The 24477-nt window shown below is 38.7% G+C and overlaps 1 protein-coding gene across 3 annotated transcripts in view; it reads right to left on the reverse strand.

The window, feature by feature from the left end:
* Positions 1–3024: 3024 nt before the first annotated feature.
* agla (amylo-alpha-1, 6-glucosidase, 4-alpha-glucanotransferase a) overlaps positions 3025–24477 on the reverse strand; it is a 66352-nt gene continuing 44899 nt past the window's right edge. For 2 of the 3 annotated variants that reach the window (XM_048602361.1, XM_048602362.1), the window contains exons 15-25: positions 23501–23602; positions 22533–22688; positions 22236–22386; positions 11441–11565; positions 10929–11038; positions 10684–10818; positions 8264–8394; positions 6952–7088; positions 5681–5814; positions 3641–3816; positions 3025–3137 (exon numbers count right to left, since the gene is read on the reverse strand). In XM_048602361.1, the coding sequence (XP_048458318.1) occupies positions 3031–3137; positions 3641–3816; positions 5681–5814; positions 6952–7088; positions 8264–8394; positions 10684–10818; positions 10929–11038; positions 11441–11565; positions 22236–22386; positions 22533–22688; positions 23501–23602 (1464 nt within the window). In that variant the 3' untranslated portion in view covers positions 3025–3030. Of the gene's footprint in view, positions 3160–3640; positions 3817–5680; positions 5815–6951; positions 7089–8263; positions 8395–10683; positions 10819–10928; positions 11039–11440; positions 11566–22235; positions 22387–22532; positions 22689–23500; positions 23603–24477 lie in introns of all 3 variants that reach the window. The other variant, XM_048602363.1, reaches the window with a different exon arrangement.

The following is a 24477-nucleotide window of genomic DNA, read 5'->3' on the forward strand; positions in this document are numbered from 1 at the left end:
TCTTGGAGATTGGTACATAACAGATGCCATTGTCTGTGGACATGGGGTGGATGTGACTGATGCCTATGGAGTGTGCTCTGAGATGTGGTATCCAACAAGGATTTTGTCCAGAGCAAGCAGCGAACTAAAATTCGCCAGGTAACTGCTCTGGTTTCCTTGTCAAGTTTTCTCCATCTAAACTAGTTGAAGATTGAAAGCAGAATATTAATAAAAGCAAGTTGAGCTGTCAACAAGGCACGTAACAAGCAATAATCCTCAATTGGCAACTCAAGAAACTCACCAGACAGCTTGTCAAAGCATAAAAGATGTTGATATCAACCTCACTGGACTTATCACCGTAGCCCAATATCACACACCCTATTAAGATTCTGCCCAATATTTCCATCTTTCTTCAGTTGTGATGAAAGGTTATCAACCTGAAATATGGAGCTAATTTTTGGTTAAAAAAATTTAGCCAAGTATCAATTTCAGGGAGTTTCTTGGAGGGTTTCTGTGAGTTCCAGTAAGTTCTCTCACATAATTATTTGCTGCTCGCAAATCACATATGCATCTGCAGTACCGCTCTCGAATAATCTTGTGCTCCCAGTGGCAGACATACTTCCCACTGCTGGTCTCATTTAAAAACCAACTGAGAATCAGATCAATTACTGCCAGCCACAAACTGCCCTTTACAGTACACTTAGTGGGGAAGGAAACAAAAAGATAAAGCTTCTGAGGACACCCATGTCGCACAGGTGACACCTCATTTGAAGTAAAATTTGACATTCCTAAATGTGTTGGTACTTTGCCTCATTATCCCAGCACACAAAAAATTCCACATTTGCTTCTGGGATTAAACAGGGGTTGCTGGCTTTTTCAGCAAACAACAAATTTCCAGTCAAAGAATGATCACTCCCCCCAAATCAGATCTATTGGAATTGGGTAGCAATTAAATCCTGTCTGGCTTTTTGCATCTAGCATTACATAGCTTTATTGAAGGTGATGCTCCTCCTGATCAATGCTCTCAACTTCCTCAAAAGACTACTGTTACTTAGCTTTATTTCTTATTTTCCTAACTTATATTTATCCTATGTACATCTGTAATGAAGTATAACTTTTTTTCCTTTATTTTCTCTATTTTTTGTACCTAAGATTTGTCTGGAGGTATGTTGAAGCTAACATGGCGCTGTGTGCTGGCGACATTGTACACTTATTGCTGTACTCCTTTTCTTTTGTAACTTGAGTACACGTGACAATAAATCTGATTGTAGAATGGCAGAGCAACAGAATTACAATGTCTATCATGTCAACTCTGTTTGCTCCAGTTGTGGAGTGCACAGAATGCAAGGATTATGCAGCACATGCTGTCTGATGGGTACCGCAAAACTCCCAAGATCAATGCAAACATCAGTACCTCATCTCCTACTGCTCAACAATGGTGCTGGTAGAAGAATGGGTTGCATTGTACCTACAGTTGGTATTAAGCAGTGGGGAGCATAAAACACAGTCACTAGCAATGCTTGCAGAGGGTAGCCCTAGTGTCTTAGTAATAGTCCTTAAAGGCATGCAGACCCTGAAATGAAGCAAATATTAAGTGTTCTCTAAGATATAGGCATCAGGGCAGTTTCCAGGGTAGCTGGTGCAGAATTATAAGATGCAATACTGATGATCACAGATAATTACTCAACAATGTTATGATAACACTGTCAAAATAACTTGTGACCTTACTGAAACACTGGAGATTCTTAGGGGGCTTGACAGAGTAGACGCAGAGAGATTGTTTCCTCGTGAGAGAGAATTTAGGGCCAGAGAGCATAATCTCAGAACATGGAGATGCCAGCCAGGACAGAGATGAGGGAAAATTTATTCTCTTAGAAGGTTGTCAATCGTTGGAATTCTTTACCACAGAGGGTTATCAAGGCTGGGTTGTTAATTCAAGGCTGAAACACATTTTTGATGAGTAAAGGAATCGAGTGTTATGGGATAAGACAGGAAAGTGGAGTGGAGTGGAGGGTTATAGGATCCATCATATCACCTATTTCTGCTCCTATACCTCATGGTAATGATTAAATGTTAACGAATGCAAATATGAATCTCACTACTCACTGGCAAGATCCTTATCCTGCCATTAAAACCTTAGGTGAAGAATCAGACTTTTATTTTAATCAACATCAGGAATCTCATTTTACTATCTTATCATACTTTCCCAATTGACTCAACATTTGGGGGCCGGGAAAACTTCGTTGCTTTTCACAAATTCTGCCTGAACTGCTGAGTTTTTACAGCACTTTTTGTTCTAGTATTTTTTAAAAACAAACTAGCACATCATGTCTTTATTCTTTAATCCAATGCCATTTTTCATTTAGATTACCCACCAATGATCTGTTGCTCTTTTTGGTGTAATTCTTTGACAGATATGAACGTTGCTCATTTACACACTTTTGACAAGGGGTTTTCGCTTGGAACGTTACCACATTGATTCTCTTGACAGATGCTGCCTTACTTGTGGGATGCTTTCAGAATTTTTGGCTTTTGTTTTTATTGTGTCATCCTCTTGGGTTTCAGAAGAAGAATGTACGTTCTCACACAAATTCAATCAGACCAACATGACAGCTAGGAGTGCTCATTTATTAATGCAGGAGTTTAGGACCCTTTTCTCTTAGCTCACCAACAGCAGCAAATTTCATTCTGGTCAAGTGCAGCACTAAGAACCTTAAAACCTTACAAGAATCAGAATGTCACTCCTCTGACCTTTGCAGACTCAATCAACATGTACTAGTTAAAAAGATTGTAGTGTGTAGCCTGCATATAAAGTTGAATTTCAGTTTATTTTCAGAAAAAAAATTTAGATGCAGAGATAAATGTAAATCAAAGATATTAGAGTATGCCAAGAAACACAAAAAATGCTGAAGAGTGGTTTGTTTCACTGTGGACAGTGCACTGGCACAGCAATGTGGACAGAAAACCCACTTTGGTCCCAATAGGCACTGCATATACACAAATTTGCCTGGGAAAATTCTCTCCAAACATTTCTCTATGATTGATAATTCCTTACCTGGCCTCTAAGTAGCGTCCTGTCACCAGCATTAGACCTCGGAGAGAAATGAATGTATCTCTACCCCAACAGCGGAATAATCCAGCAGCAAAATGTGGTAGCCCTTAGTAAGAAATTTGAAAATCCTATTTAGAAGAGATAGAATTGAACAAAATAAAAAAGGTGCAATTTCCTTTCAGCAAATCAATGTAGAAGGAAATTACTCCTGTTACATGGTATTCTAGTATCAGGAATTCACATTCGTACAAAATTACCTTGTGAGTTGAACACCTTTATCACATAATCAGTTTGCTATGGAGTCAAAATACTAAACAGTACTAGCTCTTTATGACAATGTTACCCTGAAAAGTTCAACAATTCAACGATATAGAAGATATCAAATTTGAACTGTCCCAAAATGTGAAATCAATGGACAAAATTGTTTCATTACACAGACTTGTTTTGATAGTTTTTTTAAAAAACTAAGTTGAGGTAGTTGTAAAACAGGAAAATTAGGATATTACAGGTTTCCTAGGATTCCTGAATTTCAGCTTTTGTGCAAAAGCTTACAATAAAATTTTCAATACATTTAAATTAAGTACAGGATCAGAAATAGCTGTTGCTTACCTGCTGCTAATGAAACACAGCACTGCTCGATCTCACCAGTAATGTAGTTATGTCTAGTCGGAACACCTTCTATGCAACCAGACAGTCTCGGAAGAGCAGGAAGTCTTCCCACTCCACACATTTGCAATGAACTCAGAGCAAGTTGCTTCACAAACGATGAGCCATTCTGCACAAAACTACAAGAAAATAAAAATTGTATCAGTAGAAATCTTAGCAATAAGAATTTAAAACTTTTCACCTCGTAAATGTCCACTTTTATTGATTCTTCCTTTGTGCAAATCCAACTACCAGCCTTGCCCGCCTTCTTAAATGAAAAATTTAAGTACATTTGGGAACCAACCAGCAATGTTACAGCTTTTGATTATGCACAACTAGTTAAACAAGTGAGGTTGGTTAGCTCATTTGCCTGGATGGCTGGTTTGTAATGCAGAGTAACGCTAACAGCATGGGAATTGAACAGCCGAGGTTACTACGAAGGATTCTCCTTCTCATCCTCTCCCCTCATCTGAGGCATGGTGATCCTCAGGTTAAACAACCAGTCATCTCTCCAATGAGAGATAGCATTATGGTGACTTTACGTGTTAGTTGAAGGAATGAATCACCATGGTCTGGATTTAATGCTAGGTCAGAAGGCAGGGAGAACATTAAATCGGGCAGTTTGCCTGCAATGTATCCTGCCTTATCCATCCATCCTGCCCCCACTACAATCACACCAGTGGCAGAAGGGTCTCATCCTGTTGGAAATGGTTTTGAACACCTCTGGGGAGACACATGCAGGTGATGGGAGAGGTAGGAAGAAAAGCTTCTTAATGGGGACTCCAGTGCTCCATTAAATCCAGCTGCTCAAGCTTTGCCACCAGGCCCTGGAATAATAGTAAATTTAACTTTACTACAAATCTGCTAAACAATAACTTTTTTTTACACCCCACACAATCTGAGGACATTCCAAAGCACTTACAAACCAATGGAATAATTTTGGCAGTGCAGTCACTGTTGTAATACATGAAAACATAACAGCCAAGACTTATGCCGCTAAATCCTACAAATGCTCATGCGAAAACCAGATGGACAAGTTATTAGCGACCAAGAACTTAGGAAATACCCTGTTCTTCTCTGAATATTTTATTTTCATCTAAAAGAGAGGACTTGATTGAGCATCTCATCAGACAGAGTGTCTAGAAATGCAGCTCAACTCAGTACTGCATTGAAGCATCAGGCAGAATATGTGCACAAGGCTCTGAAGTGGGGTTTGAACCCACAAACTTCTTGATTGACTGATTGATAAGAAAAGTGCTGTCATTAAGGCTCTATCTCCAGCCAAAAGAATAACAGGCCCTCGAAGCCCTGGGCCACTGTTATTAGGCCCTGATGTAGCTCTCTGTCCAGATTTTTCGGAACAATAAAATGGCTAAGCAGGTTAAATTATAAGGACAAGTTGAATAGTTTAGACAATATACTCTCAGATTATGTGGAAATCAGAATGATGAACGAAGGTTTGACAGATTTGATATAAAACCTTTTAAATCAGGAGGGGGAGTACATAACAAGACAAACAGAGTGGGTGCTATGAGAACTAACCACAAAATTAGAACAAGGCTATTTGGGGGTGATACCAAAAAACACTTCTTTACAGTTATGGTGTAAATCAGGAACACTCTTCTCGAAAGCTAACTCAAAAACTTATTTTTAAAAAGACATGAAAGTATATAGAACAAATGAATTTTACATGCAGATCAGGCAGGATGTCACCAAATGGCAGTACTGGTGAGGGACTGAATGGTCCTATGTCCCTAACAGTGTCATTGGATATACAATGCAATTCCTTCAAAGTCATTAACAAATTAATGAAAAGCGTTTACTGTCAGACTTGATGTCTCTTGCACATTCATTAAATTTCCTCTTTTCCTGGTCTAAAGCTTTTCTTTTAACTCTGTACACGTATAGGCTCTACAGGTTAAGATATTAGCCTCCTAACCTTTTGCACTACCATTACACTTCACCACCAATATATTTTTGTTCCAGCTTTAGCATCAGACGCACCTTGACATTTGATTCAACGTTACATCCACAAGAGTTTTGTATGCCCCTACAAGGATTGCATCGAAGTAGCACGGGATAAGGTAGCGAGGTAGGTTTTTGACGAAAGCAAACATGGCTTCAAACCACTTACCGATCTATTAGAAAACAGAACATTATATGATGTACTATGTTTCTAGTACAATATAAAATGTTAGTCAAATGTTGATTTGCATTTTTAAAATCACAAGCCATGACCAAAAATTTTCATTTCTGCAACACAAGTGCTTATAATGTAATAAGTGATCAAACTGCATGCATAGGTCAAACTCAAAATGCAAATCACTTGATATAAAATCATTTATTAAAAATTCATTCATTAATGGGATGTGGGAGACACCAGCTAAGCCGGTGTTTATTGTCCATTGCTAGCTGCACTTGAGAAATAAATGGTGAGTTGAGTTATGTTCCACCCAGTCATGTTAGATATATAATGAGATTTTGATGGGATCTACATCTCACCATCTCACCAAATTGTACAGGCTCCCTGTCTCCTAATCTGCTCCCAGTTGTAAAATTGCTATGCTTACAAGTGTAAGACACATCTATTTTTCCTGAAAAGAAGAACACAAGACCTATGACCTCAGAATGCCTCCCAGCCACTTTACCTGTATGTTTCTTTGGTGAATTTTGAGGGATCAATAATGGTTGAGGCACAAGGGGAAATGCTATGGTCTCCGAAGGAAAGTCACAGTTTTTGGTTTTCCCCCAGCCGAGACCATTGACTAGGACAGGTTTAATGGTGTGGCTGAAATACGCCACATTCAACAGCACAGCACCCCCTTTGCACTGGAGTGTCATGCCAGATTATCTGCTCAAGTTTCTGGAGTGGAACTCTCTACCTTCTAACTCAGGAGTAGAGTGCCAACTGAGCTAGAGCAATTACTCTGTGGTTAAACCTTTGAACGAGTAGAATTTCTGCAAAAAAAGTAACAACCAGCACTTGACATTTAAGTGTGTTGGGTTTCTGCATTTCAATTCTTTATTCAGTACTACACCTTTAAGGGAAAGGATTCAAATGCATGTTCTAATAAAATTTGTTAACAAATGATAACAGTTGATTAAATTGTGCAAGGACTTTTATTGTGTACTGTTCTAAATTTGGGAAAAGGAGACAGGTGTCTGAAAACTGGATTTAGAGAGATGACTATTGAGAAGGAATCTGAAGGAGGAAAGTCAGATAGGGATCAAGGTCGCTGAAGACATGACTCACAACACATCAATTAAGCTCATACCTCTTCAAGTTTGCCTCCATGTGCAATCAAACGATTAGAAATATAGTCCATCATCCAGTCTCCAGCCCTCAGATTTTCACATAACGGATGTCCAAGGTCATTCCTAGGTCTAATATCCGCAAGTACTGATATAAACCCTAAGTAGAGCACAACAGTCTTAGTTCACGTTTGCTGCAGAAATGTAATTCCTTATTTTTACTTAAAAAATAAAGGTGTTGTGTTCTGATTGATCGTGCAAACTATAACCCCCAGAAAACATAACTGAAATTTTAGAGGCCAGCTGACTTTTTAAAATTTAGATTTCCATCGGCAGTTTACCATTAAACTAAACTTAAACTGGAAGTTGACTTGGACTTGGTCTTGGAAGAGTAGCAGTGCCACCCAGTGTTTCCAACAGATACTACACAGGCAATTATTATATGCTTTCTTTTTATTTCCCCAAATACTCTACCCTGAAGCTGAAAGCATTGGTTATTAACTGAGAAACTGTTGTTGAATCCAATGATAATCCTGTAGTGTAAATTTGAACAGCGAGTAGTCAGTGGCCTAATCATTGAAGCTTTATCCACACGTGCACTTTCTAAAATGGGCAGCTGGACAGCAAAAGAAACTCTGCTTCTTTTCGTTTTGTAACCTGAGGAAAGCGAAGGTAATTGTGACCTCCTACTCTTCTACACAGGGTTGAACCTGCACCTTGCTGGTATGTACACCTATCTATTCACTAGCTTAAGCCAGCTGAGATTCTAGGAAAGCTCTGGTTTTAAAATCGCTGCTCTGCTGTTACCTCCTTCTATCCTTCTTTACCCCTTTCCCAACCACCACAGCTCCCTTACTGGTTGTTCAGGTTGGTTTTCACAATTTGACAAAATACTTACAAAATTATAGAAAGAGAATCTGTAATTAAGTTGCCTCTTGAAAATGTTGGAAATTCCTCACCCAGTTTATCTGTGCAGCTTTATAAGGAACAAATGAATATTACACAGAACTTCAATAAATAAAGATTGCTGCAGTAACGGTGTTTCCCCATATTAATTCACAATAAATCTGAATATCTGGATAGAGTGACCATAGTTTCAGAAGACCACGGAGCTGTTCTCTCATTAGACAGAGATGACTGGCGGTGGTCTAACCTGAGGGGCACCAGGACTCGGGCAAGGGGAAAGGTTGAGAAAAAGAGTGCTTCTTGGCAACCTTAGCCAGGAATCGAATCCATATTGTTGGCTTTATCTGGACCACAAACCAGTTGTTCAGTCAACTGAGCTGAATGAACCTATGTTTTTGGTTGCATTTATCCGGATAAAGGTCCATGTACCTTGCAAACCTGCATACTTCAAGGCTCCAATATTTGGAATACTATAGCAGCCGCCTCCATCTTCCTGTTCCTCAAAGTCACATCGGTAAAACAGCAGATTCAGATCGGCCAGTGTAATATCGGAGGCAATACTGTTGGTTATTTGTAAACAGAAGCACGGGATCAAGTGAACACAATACAATTATAGCAAAACAATACTTTAGCTACAATGAAAAGCAACTAATTTATTCCTTCATCTACATAACTTTTTTTTAAAAAATTCTTGCACATGTAGGATTGACTGGCACAGCCAATATTTGTTGCCATACTTAACTGTCCTTGAACTGGGGGGGCTCACTGGGCCACTCCAGAAGGCAGTCAAGAGCTGGCTATATTACTTAAGAGTCACATCTTGGCCAGATCAGGCAAGAATGGCATATTTTCTTCCCTAAAAAGGGAACTAGATGGGTTTTTACAATAATCAATGATGGACATCATGGCAACCATTACTGAGATTAGCGTTAGACATTTTCTAAGCAACCTGTTATTATTGCAAGTGGCACTCAAAATTAGGCTTCTGAGTTTGGACCATAGACACTACCACTACTCCATAAGGCTCAATATCTGGTATAGATTTTTTTAATATCAACCTGTCCAGACATGATATACCTCTGGAGCAGGTGGGGCGTGAAGGTCTTCTGGCTCAGAGGTAGAGACACTATCACCACAACCACAAGGGCCCTGAGATTAACTTTAAATTTGTCAAGTTAAATTCTACCAGCTGCCATGAGAAGATTGAACTCACGTCCTCAGTGCATTAGCCTGGGCCTCAAGCTGATTAGTCCAGTGACTACCACTAACACCAGAAGGAGTAAGACTCCGAAAGCTGGTGTTTTCAAATAAGCCTGTTGGACCACAACCTGGTGTCATGTGATTTCTGGCCTTGTTCAGCCCAGTCCAACACTGGCACCTCCACATCTTAAATAAGAATAATCACACATGCAACTCTTTCTAAAAAGCACAGTTTGGTAGGTGTTCAGGGGTCTAGCAGTTCACAGAAGCGACAGAGCGAGTCTGCTACACTTCAGAAGTAGACTTGTGATTTCTGATTACACAACAGAATTTGCAGCAATTTCTGTAGAACTGAAACCCTCCGATAATAGAGAGTGTCTATCCCCTTCATCTTGATGCTTCACAAGGTAAAGTTTGAAACACGTCATTCAAAAGAATGTGGGCAAATGGTACACTTTATGAGCTATTAGTAGAAGCCACGTTATATTAGAACTTTAGAAAACAATGATACCAAGACTGCAAAACTGTATTAGAAGGAACAGAATCTCAAAACTTGAGCAATTTATAGAAAGTACTGATATTAAAATTTGTTTATGATCACTTGTCAGTTCTGATGCATTTTTGTCATGCTTAGCTGTTAAAACACAATTGTGTTTAAGCTAGTCCATCCACTTAAATGTCCTATGATAAATATTAAAAGCAGAGAATGCTGAACTCTTCAGCAGGCCTAGAATTATAGGGGATTCCCCAACACCTCTACAAGTCTGCCCAAAACCCTTCCAGCCGCCACCCAGCTACAGGCTTGCCCCGATCTCTCCACTAACCCTGCCTCATGTCTACCTCAGTTTCCCCATGCCCACCAACCCCACCCCCCATGTTTGCCTGAACCATCCTGAACTTGGCCTACTGGCATCAGCCTGTCAACCCACTTTAGACACAGAACCCACTCAACCCATCAGCTCTGTCCAAACCCTCTTCATCCTCAGCACTGCCCTGACCACCATGCTGCCTACAACCCCAATTACTCACACCAAAGCCAGTCAGGAGAGTCTACTAGGCAGCACTGTTGTTTCCTCACAGCAGAATGCCTCTGTATTTTCCATGTGCAGATGCCAAAGATATTTGGTCAGCAGCAAGAATGGACCTAAGGTAATAGCTCTGTCTGCAGAAATCTTGGACAAGGGTCTTCATAGGAAGCCACACCAGCACTGGGAATGGCCACTGCTTCATCCTCCTGCTTACTTCTTTCCTGGCCACTCTTCCCAAGTCTGTGGGAGTCCATTCCTTCAGGACCATTCAAGAAGGCTAAAGACAGTATTGCTGTGTAACTACTTACTTTGTGAGGATGACATTAGTCAGCTGTAATTTGTGTTTTTGGCTTGATGACCAATTTCACAAGTAATCTTTAATTATAGAATTAAAGAACTCCAATTATACCTCAGAAACTAGTGTCAAATTATACTTGGGATATGAAAAACTAAGAATTTTTTGGCCAAACTTCAGGTGTCAATATTTACACGAGATCAACTATTATATGAGTATATATAGGTGTTTCTTACAAGTTGATACAAATTGAGTTGTGTTTTCAGAGTTTTGTTTTAATTTAGCCATGTGCACTCCAACTACATCAGAGAAAATCTGCCACTTACGATTTAAATGATTGAGTCAGTATGGTTGAAGGAGCATCATCAGGAATACTGCCAACTTTATAGTGAGGGCTGAATTGAGCAAGATGATGGCGGAGAATTCCAACTGTTTCCTGGGCCTTTGCATCAAGACTTACCCTACAACGACATGATTGTGAAATAAAGAATACTTTACAGAAAACTGAAGTAATTGCAAGTAAAATATGCATAAACACAATTTATTTGGCACAAAATTGTACATCATTTACCGGAAAATAATGATGCTTCCAGGAGGAAAGTTTTCAAAGTTGATTTTATATACGTAGTCACTGCGATCTTTAGAAGTTACCTCTGTTTTAACAATTTTGCTGTCACTTAACTGGAAAATGAACATGAAATTAGCCTCTGAAACCTTTTCTGTTAACAATTTTATCAAAGAGCACAAGTGCCTTAATGCACTTTCATAACAATTTGTAGCCTAATATCATAAAGGGGCCAGCAAGCTGGATGGTTAGTACATGATTCAGAATAATGCCAACAGTGTGGACTCAATTTCTATTCGGGCCAAAGTAAGCTTTGGAAATCTGCCTCTCTGACCTCTGAGAATAGGAGGCGATGGCAGAGAACACAAGCAGTTTAAAAAAAAAAAAAAAAAGCGGCTGAGGCAACAGTTCAGGATGAAGCATCAACAGTCATGACCCAAGGATCTACTTATGGGTCAAGCATGAGATTAAATGCATGAGAAAATGAATAATACCATATAAATAGATGTGTTCTTCACCTGAGTGTGTTCATGGATATTCACTGTATATTGAGGTAATCCATTAATGAAATATTTATCTTCTCTGTAATCATCAGTTTCTCTATGCACGGTCATTGCTTCCATTATGATTTCAGTTATTTCACCTGTAATAAAAAAGTGGTGATATTGTGATGAAATAGGTAGAATATATCATTTTGGGCAAATCAATTTGACCATCAAGCCAGAAGAATATGGCTTATTTCTACGGTGGTTTCCTTTACAATAAAATCAAGGTCGGCATCCTTGTGCAACAGTGATTTCACTCCAGTATTGCTCAGAAAGCAAGTTGGTGTATATTCTCATGGTGTGTTAATGGAAATTTGTTTATACTGTACAAAGGTAGAGTCCACATTCAAGGCCATTAGCTTGATTTTAGTTCAGAATAATCACTGATTTTAGTTTAGAAAACCTAGAGACTGAATGTTTCTGCGGCTGTGCGGCGGTGGCCTGACTGGGATCAGAAGTTTAGTTTCTCTCCTTACAGGAGTTCAGGACTGTTCAGAGAAACCACTATCACCTCAGGGGAAAAAAAAAGTTCAGTTTGTGCAGCTACCAAACTAGTAGATCTTTGATTCAAAATCTGTAGGTTATTAGAAGCTGAGAAAGCTCAGGTTTTGAGAGTATTCATGCAAAAAGACTACAGCGAGCAGGGGAAAAAGTTCTGTGGAATATCAATTAAGTAGCAAGCAAAAATTTATTATTGAGGTAATTTCTCCGGAGTAGAATTTATTGAAGATCTTTTTAAAAAAAAAACACAACCATTCATGGGGTGTGAGCATCACTGGCTGAGACAGCAATTATTACCCATCACTAGTTGCCCTTGAGAAGGTGGTGGTATGCTGCCTTCATGAACCACTGCAGTCCATTTTTTTTTTTAGGTAGACTCACAAAGTACAAGGGAGGGAGTTTGGGATTTTGATGTAGCAACACCAGGAACTGCTACGTATTTTTAAGTCAGGATTGAGTGTGGCTTGGAAGGGAACATGCAAGTGGTAGTGTTTCCATGTCTCTGCTGTCCTTGTCCTTTCAAATATTTGTGGTAATGGGTTTGGAAGGTGCTGTTGAAGGAGCCTTGGTGAATTTCTGCAGTGCATCTTGTAGATGATACACACTGCTTCTACAGAGGGTCAGTGGTAGTGGGAGTGAATGTTTGTGAATGTAGTGCTGCTTTGTCCTGGATGGTGTTATGCTTCTTGCATGTTGTTGGAGCAGTCAAGTGGAGAGAATTCCATCACATTCCTGATTTGTGCCTTGTAATGGATGCACAGGCTTTGCAGAGTCAGGTGGTGAGTTTTTCATTGCAGCACTCCTGGATACGGTTGCATTTTGACAACTGCTTCAGATCTGGTGAATATGATTGGCACTGAATTTTCAGCAATTAGCAAGCATCCCCACTTCTGGCCTTACAATGGAGAGATGGCCATTGACGAAGCAGCTGAAGATGGCTGAGCCTAGGGCACTACCCGGAGGAACTCCTGCAGAGACACTCACGAGCTCAGATGATTGACATGCAACACTCAATCACCTTCCTTTGTGACAGGCATGACTCCAACCAGCAGACCATTTTCTCTTTGATTCCCATTAACACCAGTTTTGCTAGGTCATGCTGGGTCAAACGCTTGGTGTTAGGAGCAGTCATTCTCACCTCAACTTGGGAATTCAGCTGTTTGGCCATATTTGAACCAAAGCTGTAATGAGGCCAGGAGGCAAGTGGTCCTCGTTGAACCCAAACTGGGTGTCACTGAACAGATTAATGCTGAGCAGCTGCTGTTTGACAGCATCTTTGATGACACCTTCCATCACTTCACTGATGACTGTAGACTGATCTTGACTGATGGGGTGGTAATTGGCTGGATTAGATTTTTTTTCCCAGCTGGGCAATTTTCCACATTGTTTGGTAGATGCCAGTGTTGTAGTTGTACTGGAATAGTTTGAATAGAAAAACAGCAAGTTCTGTAGTCCTTCTCAGTCAGATTATGTTCAAGTAGGATTCTGCTGACGATGGTTCACAGTGCCTCATGGTTGTCCAGTCTTGAGTTGCTAGACCTGTTCAAAGTCAATCCCATTTTGCACATGACAGTGCTACACACCACAATGTAAAGTATTCTCAAGTGTGAAGAATGTTTTGTCTTCACAAGGACTGCATGGTGATAATCAGTCATACAGATACTTAGAATCATACAGGACAGAACAGGCCATTCAGCCCATCGAGTCTACTACGAGACACAGATTTATCTGCGGCAGGCAGATGCATTACAATGAGATCAAGAATGTTTTTCTCTTATGCTGGTTCCTTCGCCACCTGCTGCAGTCTCAGTCTAGCAGCTCCACTCTTCAGCACTCTACCAACTCGATCAGTAGTGGTGGTGCCGAGCCAGTCCTTGTGGTGGACACTGAAGTCCCCTAATCAGAGTGCGCTCTGCGACATTGGCACCACTCAGTGCTTCCTCAAAAGTAATGCTCAATATGGAGGAGCACTAATTAATCAGCTGAGGGCAATGTTGCGAAATTAGTTGAAACCTTTGGTTTGTTGTATATTTTAAGATTTTTCCAAACCGTCTTCGATATCTACATAGTTGGCTTTTTTTTTGTTGTTTTCCTTCCTTTTATGCAATAAACTTGTTCTGTTGTCTGCAGCTTTGAGTGACTATGTTTCAATGAATGATCACCATAATAGAAGTTTAAATAAAACTATGACCAATCAAACCAGGTTTCATTGAGATTTGATTGGTCTGGTAGTATCAGCTGTGATAATAACAGTATTGAATTTTCTCAGAACTTCTAACAAACCCAAGGAAAAAAGTTCACAACAAATAGATGTATTCCTACGGAGGAAGAGCATACACTATTGAGTCAAAACTGAAGTCTTCATAGTAATGTCTAAAATGCAAGTTAAAATGTCAAATTTACTGTTAGAACTCTCACCTGAGTCATGCAAACATTCAAGCCCAATAGTTGCATAATTTTAGTTACTTCTCTGTAATTCTGAAGGAGTGCTACACTGGTGAAGGTGAAGACTTTCAGATGAGGCAATTTATCTGAGGTAGTACCCATCATCTCTGTAGATGTACAGGATCTCATGGTACTATTTGGAAGGGATATGGAAATTCTTCCAATTTCACTGGCAACATTTATCTCTCATATATCCCCTTACCTCCTATTGTTGTCCACAAATTGAATGCTAAATCTGCCATCAAAACAGTGAATTAACTTTTCAAAAAAAAAAGTACCTCATTGGCTGTGAAACACTTCAGAAATATCTTAAAAGCCAGAATAAAATTCAATTCTTTTGCTTCTCAATTTATATATAAAAGTGCTGCATGAAACTTTGAATCAGTCAGTAAACTCCTTGTGCAAGAGCTGCTGTTTTGTTCCTAATTCATTAACAAGTTTCAATCCCAAGTAGCAGAGATTGGTAGGCAAAAGGTAAAGACTGGAAACCAAATTTCCTTTTTCAGGTACAAAATTACAATTGGCATTTATTTGGAGAAGAATCGCTGCTGAATCTCAGTATAATGTGTTAAGATATGATCTCACACAGAAATGCTCTTAAATCAGAATTATATGAAATTATATGGAAGAAAAGAGAAAAGAGAATGAAGTTGTGAACACTAATGAAAGACAAATAACATGTGTATTTTGGGGAGGATTTGGATTTCAATTCTCCACTCCTAATGACATTGCGTGTATACGTAAACCAAATGAATTTTAGCAGTTCAAAGCAGCATCCTATCACCAAGTCAGCTCAGAGGAAATCAGTTACACAGCAGAAGTCTGTTGTGTTGGAAAGCCAGGAGAGCTTGTGTATAAGTCTACAAGTTGTTAGAACTGAGGAAGCTTAGGCTATTAGAAGTCTGAAAAATTCACGTCATCAGAGTTGGAAAGGAATCATAAAGCAATCGATCTTAGCAGTTCAACAGAAAGTGACTAGGAAGGGTCATTAAAGTAGAAAGTTAAAAATCTGAGATAGGAGTGATATTTCTCTGGAATTGAGTATCTGTAAAAGTACGGTATTGGAAAAAGGGTTGAAACAACATTGCTCTGTTTACATTAAGACCTTTTAAATTATTGTATATCTACTGGCTCAATGGTTAGCACTACAGCCTTATTGCATCAGGGACCTGGGTTCGATTCCACCCTCAGGCAACTATCTGCGTGGAGTTTCCACATGCTCCCAGTGTCTGCATGGGTTTCCTCCGGAGGCTCTGGTTACCTCCGATAGTCCAAAGATGGCCATGGGGAATTGCCCATAGTGTCTGGGGATGTGCAGGCTAGGTAGGTTAGCCATGGGAAATGCAGGGTTACAGGAATAGGGTAGGGGAGGTGAATCTGGGTGGAATGCCTTTTGGATGGTCAGCGTGGACTCTATGGGTTGACCAACCTGCTTCCACACTGTAGGGATTCAATGTATGCCTAACTTTGTTTTCTTTCTCTTTGAATTAGCTCACATACTGTTGTTAAAGAACATCTGCAGCTGTGAGAATATTTTACAGTAACGAATTACATAAACCAATTTCAAAAATTAAGTATATGATCTATCGAGCCAGGTTTCATTCTGGGATCTGACTTGTCCAGTATTACTAGCAGCTGCGATCATAACAATATGGGTCATTGTATTTTTAATCAAGAAGTGATAAAATGAAGGTCATAGATTATTTTCACTTTGATAAAACAATCAACGTGTTTTTTTCTGATGAAGGGCCTAGGCCCGAAACGTCAGCCTTCCTGCTCCTATGATGCTGCTTGGCCTGCTGTGTTCATCCAGCTCTACACCTTGTTAACTCAGATTCTCCAGCATCTGCAGTTCCTACTATCTCTGATGTTTGTGTGAACTGGCTGTCAATTGAATAATGAAGGAGGTTGAGATAGTCAAATATTTCATGTATAAAATTTAGAAGCATGATCTATTATGTGCCTATGAAGCATGGTCAGACTTTGATAGACATAGAAAGATGGATGGTTATTCCAATGGAGGAATACATTGTGGAATTTAACAGGCTATGTAGGTCAGATTGCATTTGGTCCCTGTTCAGATTATTGGGCTTATTGGATTATGCCAAAATGTTGTATGCGGATAGGTTCCTGGTCTTAACTGGTGTTTGATTCTCAGAAAGAGATACAATCTTGGATCAGATGGCTGTGGCTTTTGGAAGAGCCATTTGCAGCCACTTTCATGATTCAAATGGATCATTCAGCAATAATGCAAAACAAAACGATTCTCCGTTAGCAGTATTTTGAGACTGCTCAGATATGGGTCGCAAGCATTAATATAAAAATTATTCACACAGAAGCAGTGAGGATAGAGACCATTTGGGAAGGTCTGATGACAACAGAAATTGGATAATTTAAGCAGAAGAATGAATATCAGTAATGTTTAGGAAATTGTCATTAATTGGTGTAACTTAAAGTATTATTACGTGATGAATTGTTCAAAATGGAATGATAGGGTTTTCAAATTGTAGTACAACATGGAAGGTTCAGAAGAAAAAGATGACAAGATCAGGTAGAGGGAATTGCATTGGTCACAAAATGCATCAGCTCAGTACAGGGGGTTGATATAACGTGATAGTTCCACGCTTGTGTGATCTTGAATTGCAAGAAAATTGCACAATAGCGGCACCATTTAAACCTAATGGGGCTGGAATTGCATCATAGCCAATACAGGTAAGGAAAGTTCACGTTCTAGAAATAGTGGTCTAAACTCTCCAATCGCATTAAAGCCAATTCACATTGAAGAAACCTTCGTTATAGCAGTATTGAGAATTATAACAGTAGATTTATTCAATAGCAAGCATCTATTATAAGAGGAGTGATCTGGTTAAAACGTTCCCTGGATTTTCTAAATAAAATTAATGTTAAGGAACATGAAAGTTCTACTTGCAAGTTGAAAGATAACAATTTACTAAAAGAGCAGTGATTCTATGTAAACTTTCTAGGGTAATCCATTTCATCAGCACAGATGTAATATCCAGCAAGATAGCATCTCTCTGTGAAAAAGGCTCAAATGAAAGGGGATAGGAACACAAAGTAGTTGATTTTTGGAAATTTGGTGGATTTACAGTTTAGCAAATCAGGGTACAATTGCATCCCTTTAGTAAAGTTGTTATAGCGCTCATGGAATCAGGGAATAGTAGATTAAAAGGGAAAAAGACAAACTGACTTCAAACAGTAGTTAGCTCGGCAGTTTGTCACAGGTTAACAATCCTAATGAAATTTGCAGGAGGAATGAATGATAGGTACACTAAAATGTATAGAAGAGATTGGTGAAAGATGTGATATATGGACAAAGCCTATCACAACTCACAATGAGAGTCTCCCATTAGTAAGAGACTTTAAGAAGTTGGAGCAACAATGAAGTCATGGGATAAACACAAGGACAGTTTCATCTTACACATGGCAACTAGCTTCAACTTGCATTAATATATAGTAAAGAGAAACAAGAAATTGTGGACAAGATAACTAAAAAATAGTTAGGGGCAAGACCAAGGCTACCATCTAAGTAAGTTTTCAATTAATAATGAGGATGACATGGCTGGGAGGTCTGCTGACAGTTTAATTTAAAGGGATGTTAAAATATGAACATTGTAGTAATAGACACAGCAGTGCAAAGTCCCTTCATTAATGGGGTTTGTAAAAAAAACACTCATGCAGTGATTGACAGAATGTTTCTCAAAATAATAATAAATCAAGTGGTAAACTAACATCTACTCTGGCATAAACAGTCCATGTGAAGAATTCACTTCAAATGCTTGGAACTCAACGTCAATATCAATTGGTTTAGAGGAGAAATCAACAAATGCCTTTGGTGATGTATGATCACCCACCAGCTTTGGAAGAAACTACAATTAGTTCCAATTTACTTTAACACTGGCATATGCTGCTTTCCATGAGAAAGGCATTCATCAAAGCAGAGGTTTCAGATAAAATTAGACAAGTTTTGCAGCACTGTACAAGGCCATCATAAAAATAAATCTTGCTGAATGGATGTGTTACAAGAGAGATAGGCAGAAAGAGTGAAAAGGCCAGGTTAAGTTGATAGGCAGAGATGGAAAAATAGTGATTCTCAAACATGGCAATAGATCCATTAGCGTACATTCCTCAAGGTTAACCAGTACTGGTTATATATTTATAGAATCTGAACAACAAAAGGAAAATGATCAGATATCATGCTCTTCACGTACACAAGTTATGCAAGTAGAGAGCAGCTCATGGCAGGCAAAGGACTGTTTGAATACAGACAAAATGATACTGAAGCATTGGATAGGACGGTATTTCACAGGACAACTAAAAGTCAGCACTAAAGCATAACAAATGTGTTAGAAGATAGGAGTGAAAGGAGATTTGCCACCATTATAATGAAAGTAGAGTTGATTGATTGAAGTGAAGTAAAGATTTGCAAGGCCAGAAAATTCAGTGCAAGTTTCTGAAGTGGATTACGGACTCAGGAAAAGATCATTGGCAGGTAACAAGAGTTCTGATCTTTGGTCAGAAAGATTATGCAGCTGTTGTCCAGACAAAACTAGGGCAGCAAGTAGAGATTGTTGAGTGACAAGAATGAGGACCATGGAACAGGCTAGGAATGCCACGAGAGGTTTCTAGTAACTGCTAACTGCATCAAGTTGTTGGAAATGCAGATTGATGAATATGAAAACCACATTTTTGCAGGGTGAAAAATTTCAAAGGGAAGTATTTTTGAAATCACCTAAAGAAGGGGATATAGAAAAGAAGCTGTGAAGATTAAACAAATGTATTAACAGGTTGAATGGCACATCAAGCATATGGTACTTCTCAATTAGGTCCACCTTGCTGAAAGCACATCTAGCAATATTCTGCTGGTGTCATAAAAGCAAAACTGGCAGGCATTTTCATGATGCTGGACAGTGATTTCCTGTGAAGACGTTCTGCAGAATTTAAGCAATGTGTGATATACAAAATAAAAAGGCAATTTAAGATCAGAAGTCAGGCTTCAGAAGCCTTTGAATAAATAGGATTAGACGTCAAGCAGAATAAGTCACAAGTGACCTTGACTCACCAGTCTTATTTTAAATATGTGAAATTGCTTCTCAATAAATTGTGCCAGGCTGAGAAAGATGGTCGGGCATCAGGGAAGAAACAGGCTAGTTAATAAATATGACTGAACATTTTAAATGGCTGTGTAATCAAACTTGACCCAATACTAGCTATAATCTATTGCATTTGAGTATTAGAAATGAAACATGCTACTTTGAGGAAATTTTAAGATGAGATGAAAAAAAAATTCTGAAAATGCGTACTGAAGCTTTTAGCCTCAGATGACCCAGAAAACATGAAGCTTGTATCTGTTTTAGTGATACTTCACATGCCAAACTTCTGAACAAATATTATGGTTTTGCAAGGTTTATCATATTCTGCTGTAAAAATACTGAGTATTGGCCTGGGTAGCCAACGAAGGAAAATGGTACTTAAAGGCAACTCGGTTGCTGAAACATTGGTGTTAGCAGAAGCAATAGATATAGTGGTATACCTATCCAACATTCTGACGATAATCCTAAACAATAGGTAACCACAAAAAAATGCCTACGGATCATCATGCTGGTAACTATTAGAGAGTCACAGGGTGATACAGCATGTAAGCAGACCCTTTGGTCCAACTAATCCATGCCAACCTGCATGCTTACGTTTGGCCCATATCCCTTTAAACTGTTCCTATTAATGTACTTGTCAAAATGTCTTTTAAATGTTGTAACTGTACCTGCATCTACCACTTCCTCTGCACATACAAACTACCTTCTGTGTGAAAAAAGTTGCTCCTCAGGTCCCTTTCAAATCTTTCTCCTCTCACATTAAAATCATGCTCCTTAGTTTTGACCTCCCCTTCCATACAAAAAAGGCCTTGGCTATTCACCTTATCTATGCCCTTCATGATTTTATAAACCTCAATAAGGTCACCCCTCAGCCTCCTACACTCCAGTGAGAAAAGGCCCAGCCTATCAAGCCTAGTTTTAAAACTCAAACCCTCCATTCCCAGTAAATCCAGCAACTTTGTTTTTGTTCCTCTATTTGTAGCAGCGCAACCAGAATTGTACACAGTACTCCAAAAGTGGCCTCACCAACGTCCTGTACAACCTCAACATGAGTCTCCACTCCTACACAAATGGTCTGAGCAATGAAAGCAAGCATGCTAAACATCACTGGCCCAATTGGTCAAGATCCCTTTGTAATCTTAGAAAACCTTCTTCACTGTCCACTATACCACCAATTTTGGTACCATCCACAAACTTACTAACCATGCCTCCTAAATGCTCAATATTGTTTATATAAATAACAAACAACAGTGGACCCAGCACCGACCTTTGCAGAACATGACTGGTCACAGGCCTCCAGTCCGAAAAACAGTCCTCCACCACCACCCTCTTTTGTCCTACTGTCAAACCAATTTTGTATCCAATTGGCAAGACCTTCCTGAGTCCTATGTAATCTAACTTTACTAATTAGCTTACTATGCGAAATGTTGTCAAAGGCTTTAGTAAAGTCCACGTAGACAACATCTATCACTCTGCCCTCATCTATCTTTTTGATTATGTCCTCAAGAAACTCAAATCAAGTTTGAGAGACACTATTTCCCTTGCACAGAGCCATGCTGACAGTCCCTAATCAGTCCTTGCCTCTCCAAATGCACATGAATCCCATCTCAGAATCCCCTCCAACAACTTACCCACCACTGATGTCAGACTCACCAGTCTACAGTTCCCAGACTTCTCCTTAAATAAAGGAAGGACATTATCCACCCTCCAAGTATTTCAGCACCTTACCCACAGTTGTAGATGATACAAATATCTGCTAGGGGTCCTGCAATTTCTTTCCTCAGTTCCTACAATGCCCTGGGATACATTTGAATAGGTTCTGGAAATTTATCCGTCTTTAGTGTTTTTTTAATCTCTTTGAGAACATGTCTATTTGACAAAGTGCATCACTGAGTAAAGGTTGAGGATTGACTTCACTAGTATAAAAGGAAATCATTTTACAAAAATTTGAAATTAAGTGGGTTAATGCAGATCACAGGTGGTCAGATTGTTTTATAAAAAGGAAATCTTGCTCCAAGAAATTACTCAAAGATGGACAACACTTGTTATGAGAATTACAAAAGCATGGAAAATTGATTTTGTTTGAATCATTTTGGAATTAAATATAACTTCTTTTGTTTAAAGAAAGCTGGGAGAATGTGGAAGGCATCAACAGCTGTTGCTGTTAAAAGCTTGACTGTATTATACTGCAAAGTACAGAATATGAAAAATGTTAATGATTGTTATATATAAAATAGGGAAATGATTGTTAAAGATATTATAACAAGATTTGTTATTGATTGCGGCAAATTAAATGGTATTGTGTACTGGATTTGAGTCCTCTGTAGGTACAGATGTATCTTCACCTTCATTATATTACTAATATTCTTCAATGAAATCAACTGTTAATCACAGCACAAGCACTAATTGGTGACATAAGCAAGCAAGAGAAAAATGTGCTTTCTCCTTTACACTATTGAACAACTTTATAATTTTTTATACAGGTAGATGGAAAAGTACAAATCTCATTCAATAAAAGTAGATTTTTTCTTCTAAAGACATGCATGTCTTTGTTGCCTTTTGAAATAAACTGATTAGAATCTTAAATTAAGGTTTCACAATCATCATCATCATCATCATCATACTATCAAAAAATTCACGTGAATTTATTAAAATTAGGAAACTGTTAATCATTACTGTAGTAATTCCTTTTTAAAAAGCTGAAACAATACCTGGGATGTACATAGGAGACAGCTCAGTCTTGTAGTATGATGTATTTGGGTCTCGAAATGCAGTACGTGACACAGCCACTACCGAGTTGTGGTTACTTGGGCAATGTCGTGTAACTGCCACTGTGTCTTCATCCAACTGATCCACGTACACCTAAAATACACATCAACTATATTTGAACACAAAGTCTCAAATTCTGAGCAATAATTTTTCAATTCAAACAAGAGGCTACTATGAAGAAATCTGATGTATAATCTAGTATATAAATTTAAAGAACAGAAAATTACACATTTCCACACCTGAAAGAAGGAATTAGCTCCAAGTTCACGGTGAAGTTTGTTAATTGCTTGCTTTCCTGCAATGATTCCACTTTGCTGATTTACTTCCCCTAGATATTCTGGACGCGTATTAGGATTATATACAGGGTACAGTCTCTCCTCTGAAACCACAGATATCTATTAAAATACAGAAGCAGAAACAATAAATAGTTGAACGTTAATTCCTGGAAATAAAAAAAGTAGTATGTGCTTTAAATATTAAATGCCACAATTAAAATTAAGGCCTATAACAAGCACATTGCAGGGGTTTGGAAGGAAAGGGGCAGGGAAGGTAGCAATTTCTAAGCCATGCAATCAAGCTAGATTTTAAAAATTGTTGGTAAAACCACAGCATATACAACATCCTTATGCTTTCTCAGATTTTTTTTAATATAATGAAGGTAGTCCTATGGTATTTAGCATATCATTAGTAGACATTTGTGTCAATTTTTCAACAAATTTCAGGATGAAACATGACTTTTGCTTTGTTACTCATTAAAGTTCATCCTCAACAAGTGGGGCAAATACAACAATTTCTCACACTTCAGAACAAACTGTGCAAGTGTGTTGTCTGACAGAGAATACAAATCATAACTATACAAATTATTGCCATTGCTTTAACTTTTAAGACTAATTTTAAAAATAAATAAGTTTTCAAGACCTAAATCCAAATTTCAGCTTGCAATGGAAAACAAACATTCACTGGCAATGAATGACTAAACTAGCCATGCATCATAAAAATTTACATCTGCATTTCTTGGATTTCAAAACCCAACACTGGTAAATTATAAAAGAAAGAATGTCCTTGTTTATTTCCCACAATGTTGTTAGCCTTTATTGAAAATAACTGAAAGAAAGAAAGAACGTTTGCTTGCTATGATTTTTGATTAATGGAAAAAGTTAAAATGAAAATCTTCAAAATCAGTTGAAAAAAATTCCAACAGACAAACCTGATGGGGTACTAGGTAATCATAACCCATTGTGCTTCCTGAGGCACAGCATGCCATAGAAACAATAGTTGAACTGGGAAGAGCATCATGAGCAGAACGACGCTGTAAAATAAAGAAAAATTATGCATAATCAAAGCTAGTAGACATCTTGATCTAAGTAGAAATTTATAAATGTAGTTTGCATTTTGATTCTCACAGAATCATACCATACCAAGAGGCCCTTTGGCCCATTGAGTCTGTACCACCAAAAATACACTACTACATGTACTAGCTCCATAACCTTATATTTCAAGTGCTCATTCAAGTACTTTTTAAAGATTGACAAGTTACTTGTCTCAACTGCCCTCCCAGCCAGTGTATTCCAGATCCCCATCACCCACAGGATGAAAGAACTTTTCCTCAAAACCCCTTTAAACCTCCTGCTTTTCAATTTAAATGTGTGCCCTTTGTTATTGATCATTCAACTAAGAGCAATAATTGCTTTCTATTGACCCTACCTATGTTTCTCATAACCTTAGATGTCTCAATCAGGTCCTACCTCAACCTTTTCTGTTCCAAAGAAAACAACCTGAGCTTAGCCAGCCTCTCTTCACAAATGAAATGCTCTATCCCAGGCAACATCCAGATGAATCTCCTCTGCATCCCCCTCAGCTCCAACAAAAGCTCCCTGCTCTAAATAATCAATGCTTTGACCAATAAAGGCAAGCATCCCAAATGTCTTAATTACCCTATTAACCTGTCCAGCCACCTTCAGAGATCTCTCCTCTCCTCTGAGCTTCCTAGTGTCCCAACATTCATGGAGTACTCCCTTGTCTTGTACTTCCAAAGTGCATCACCTTACATTTATCAAGGTTAAAATCTGCCTTTGATCTGCCAAACCCACCTATATCTTCCTGTAACCCAAGGTCTTCCTCCTCACAAATCACCCACCTGACCAATCATGGTGTCATCTACAAACTTATCACATTCTCACATAT

The sequence above is a fragment of the Rhincodon typus genome, chromosome 10, assembly GCF_021869965.1.
Source record: "Rhincodon typus isolate 14 chromosome 10, sRhiTyp1.1, whole genome shotgun sequence".
NCBI lineage: Eukaryota > Metazoa > Chordata > Chondrichthyes > Orectolobiformes > Rhincodontidae > Rhincodon > Rhincodon typus.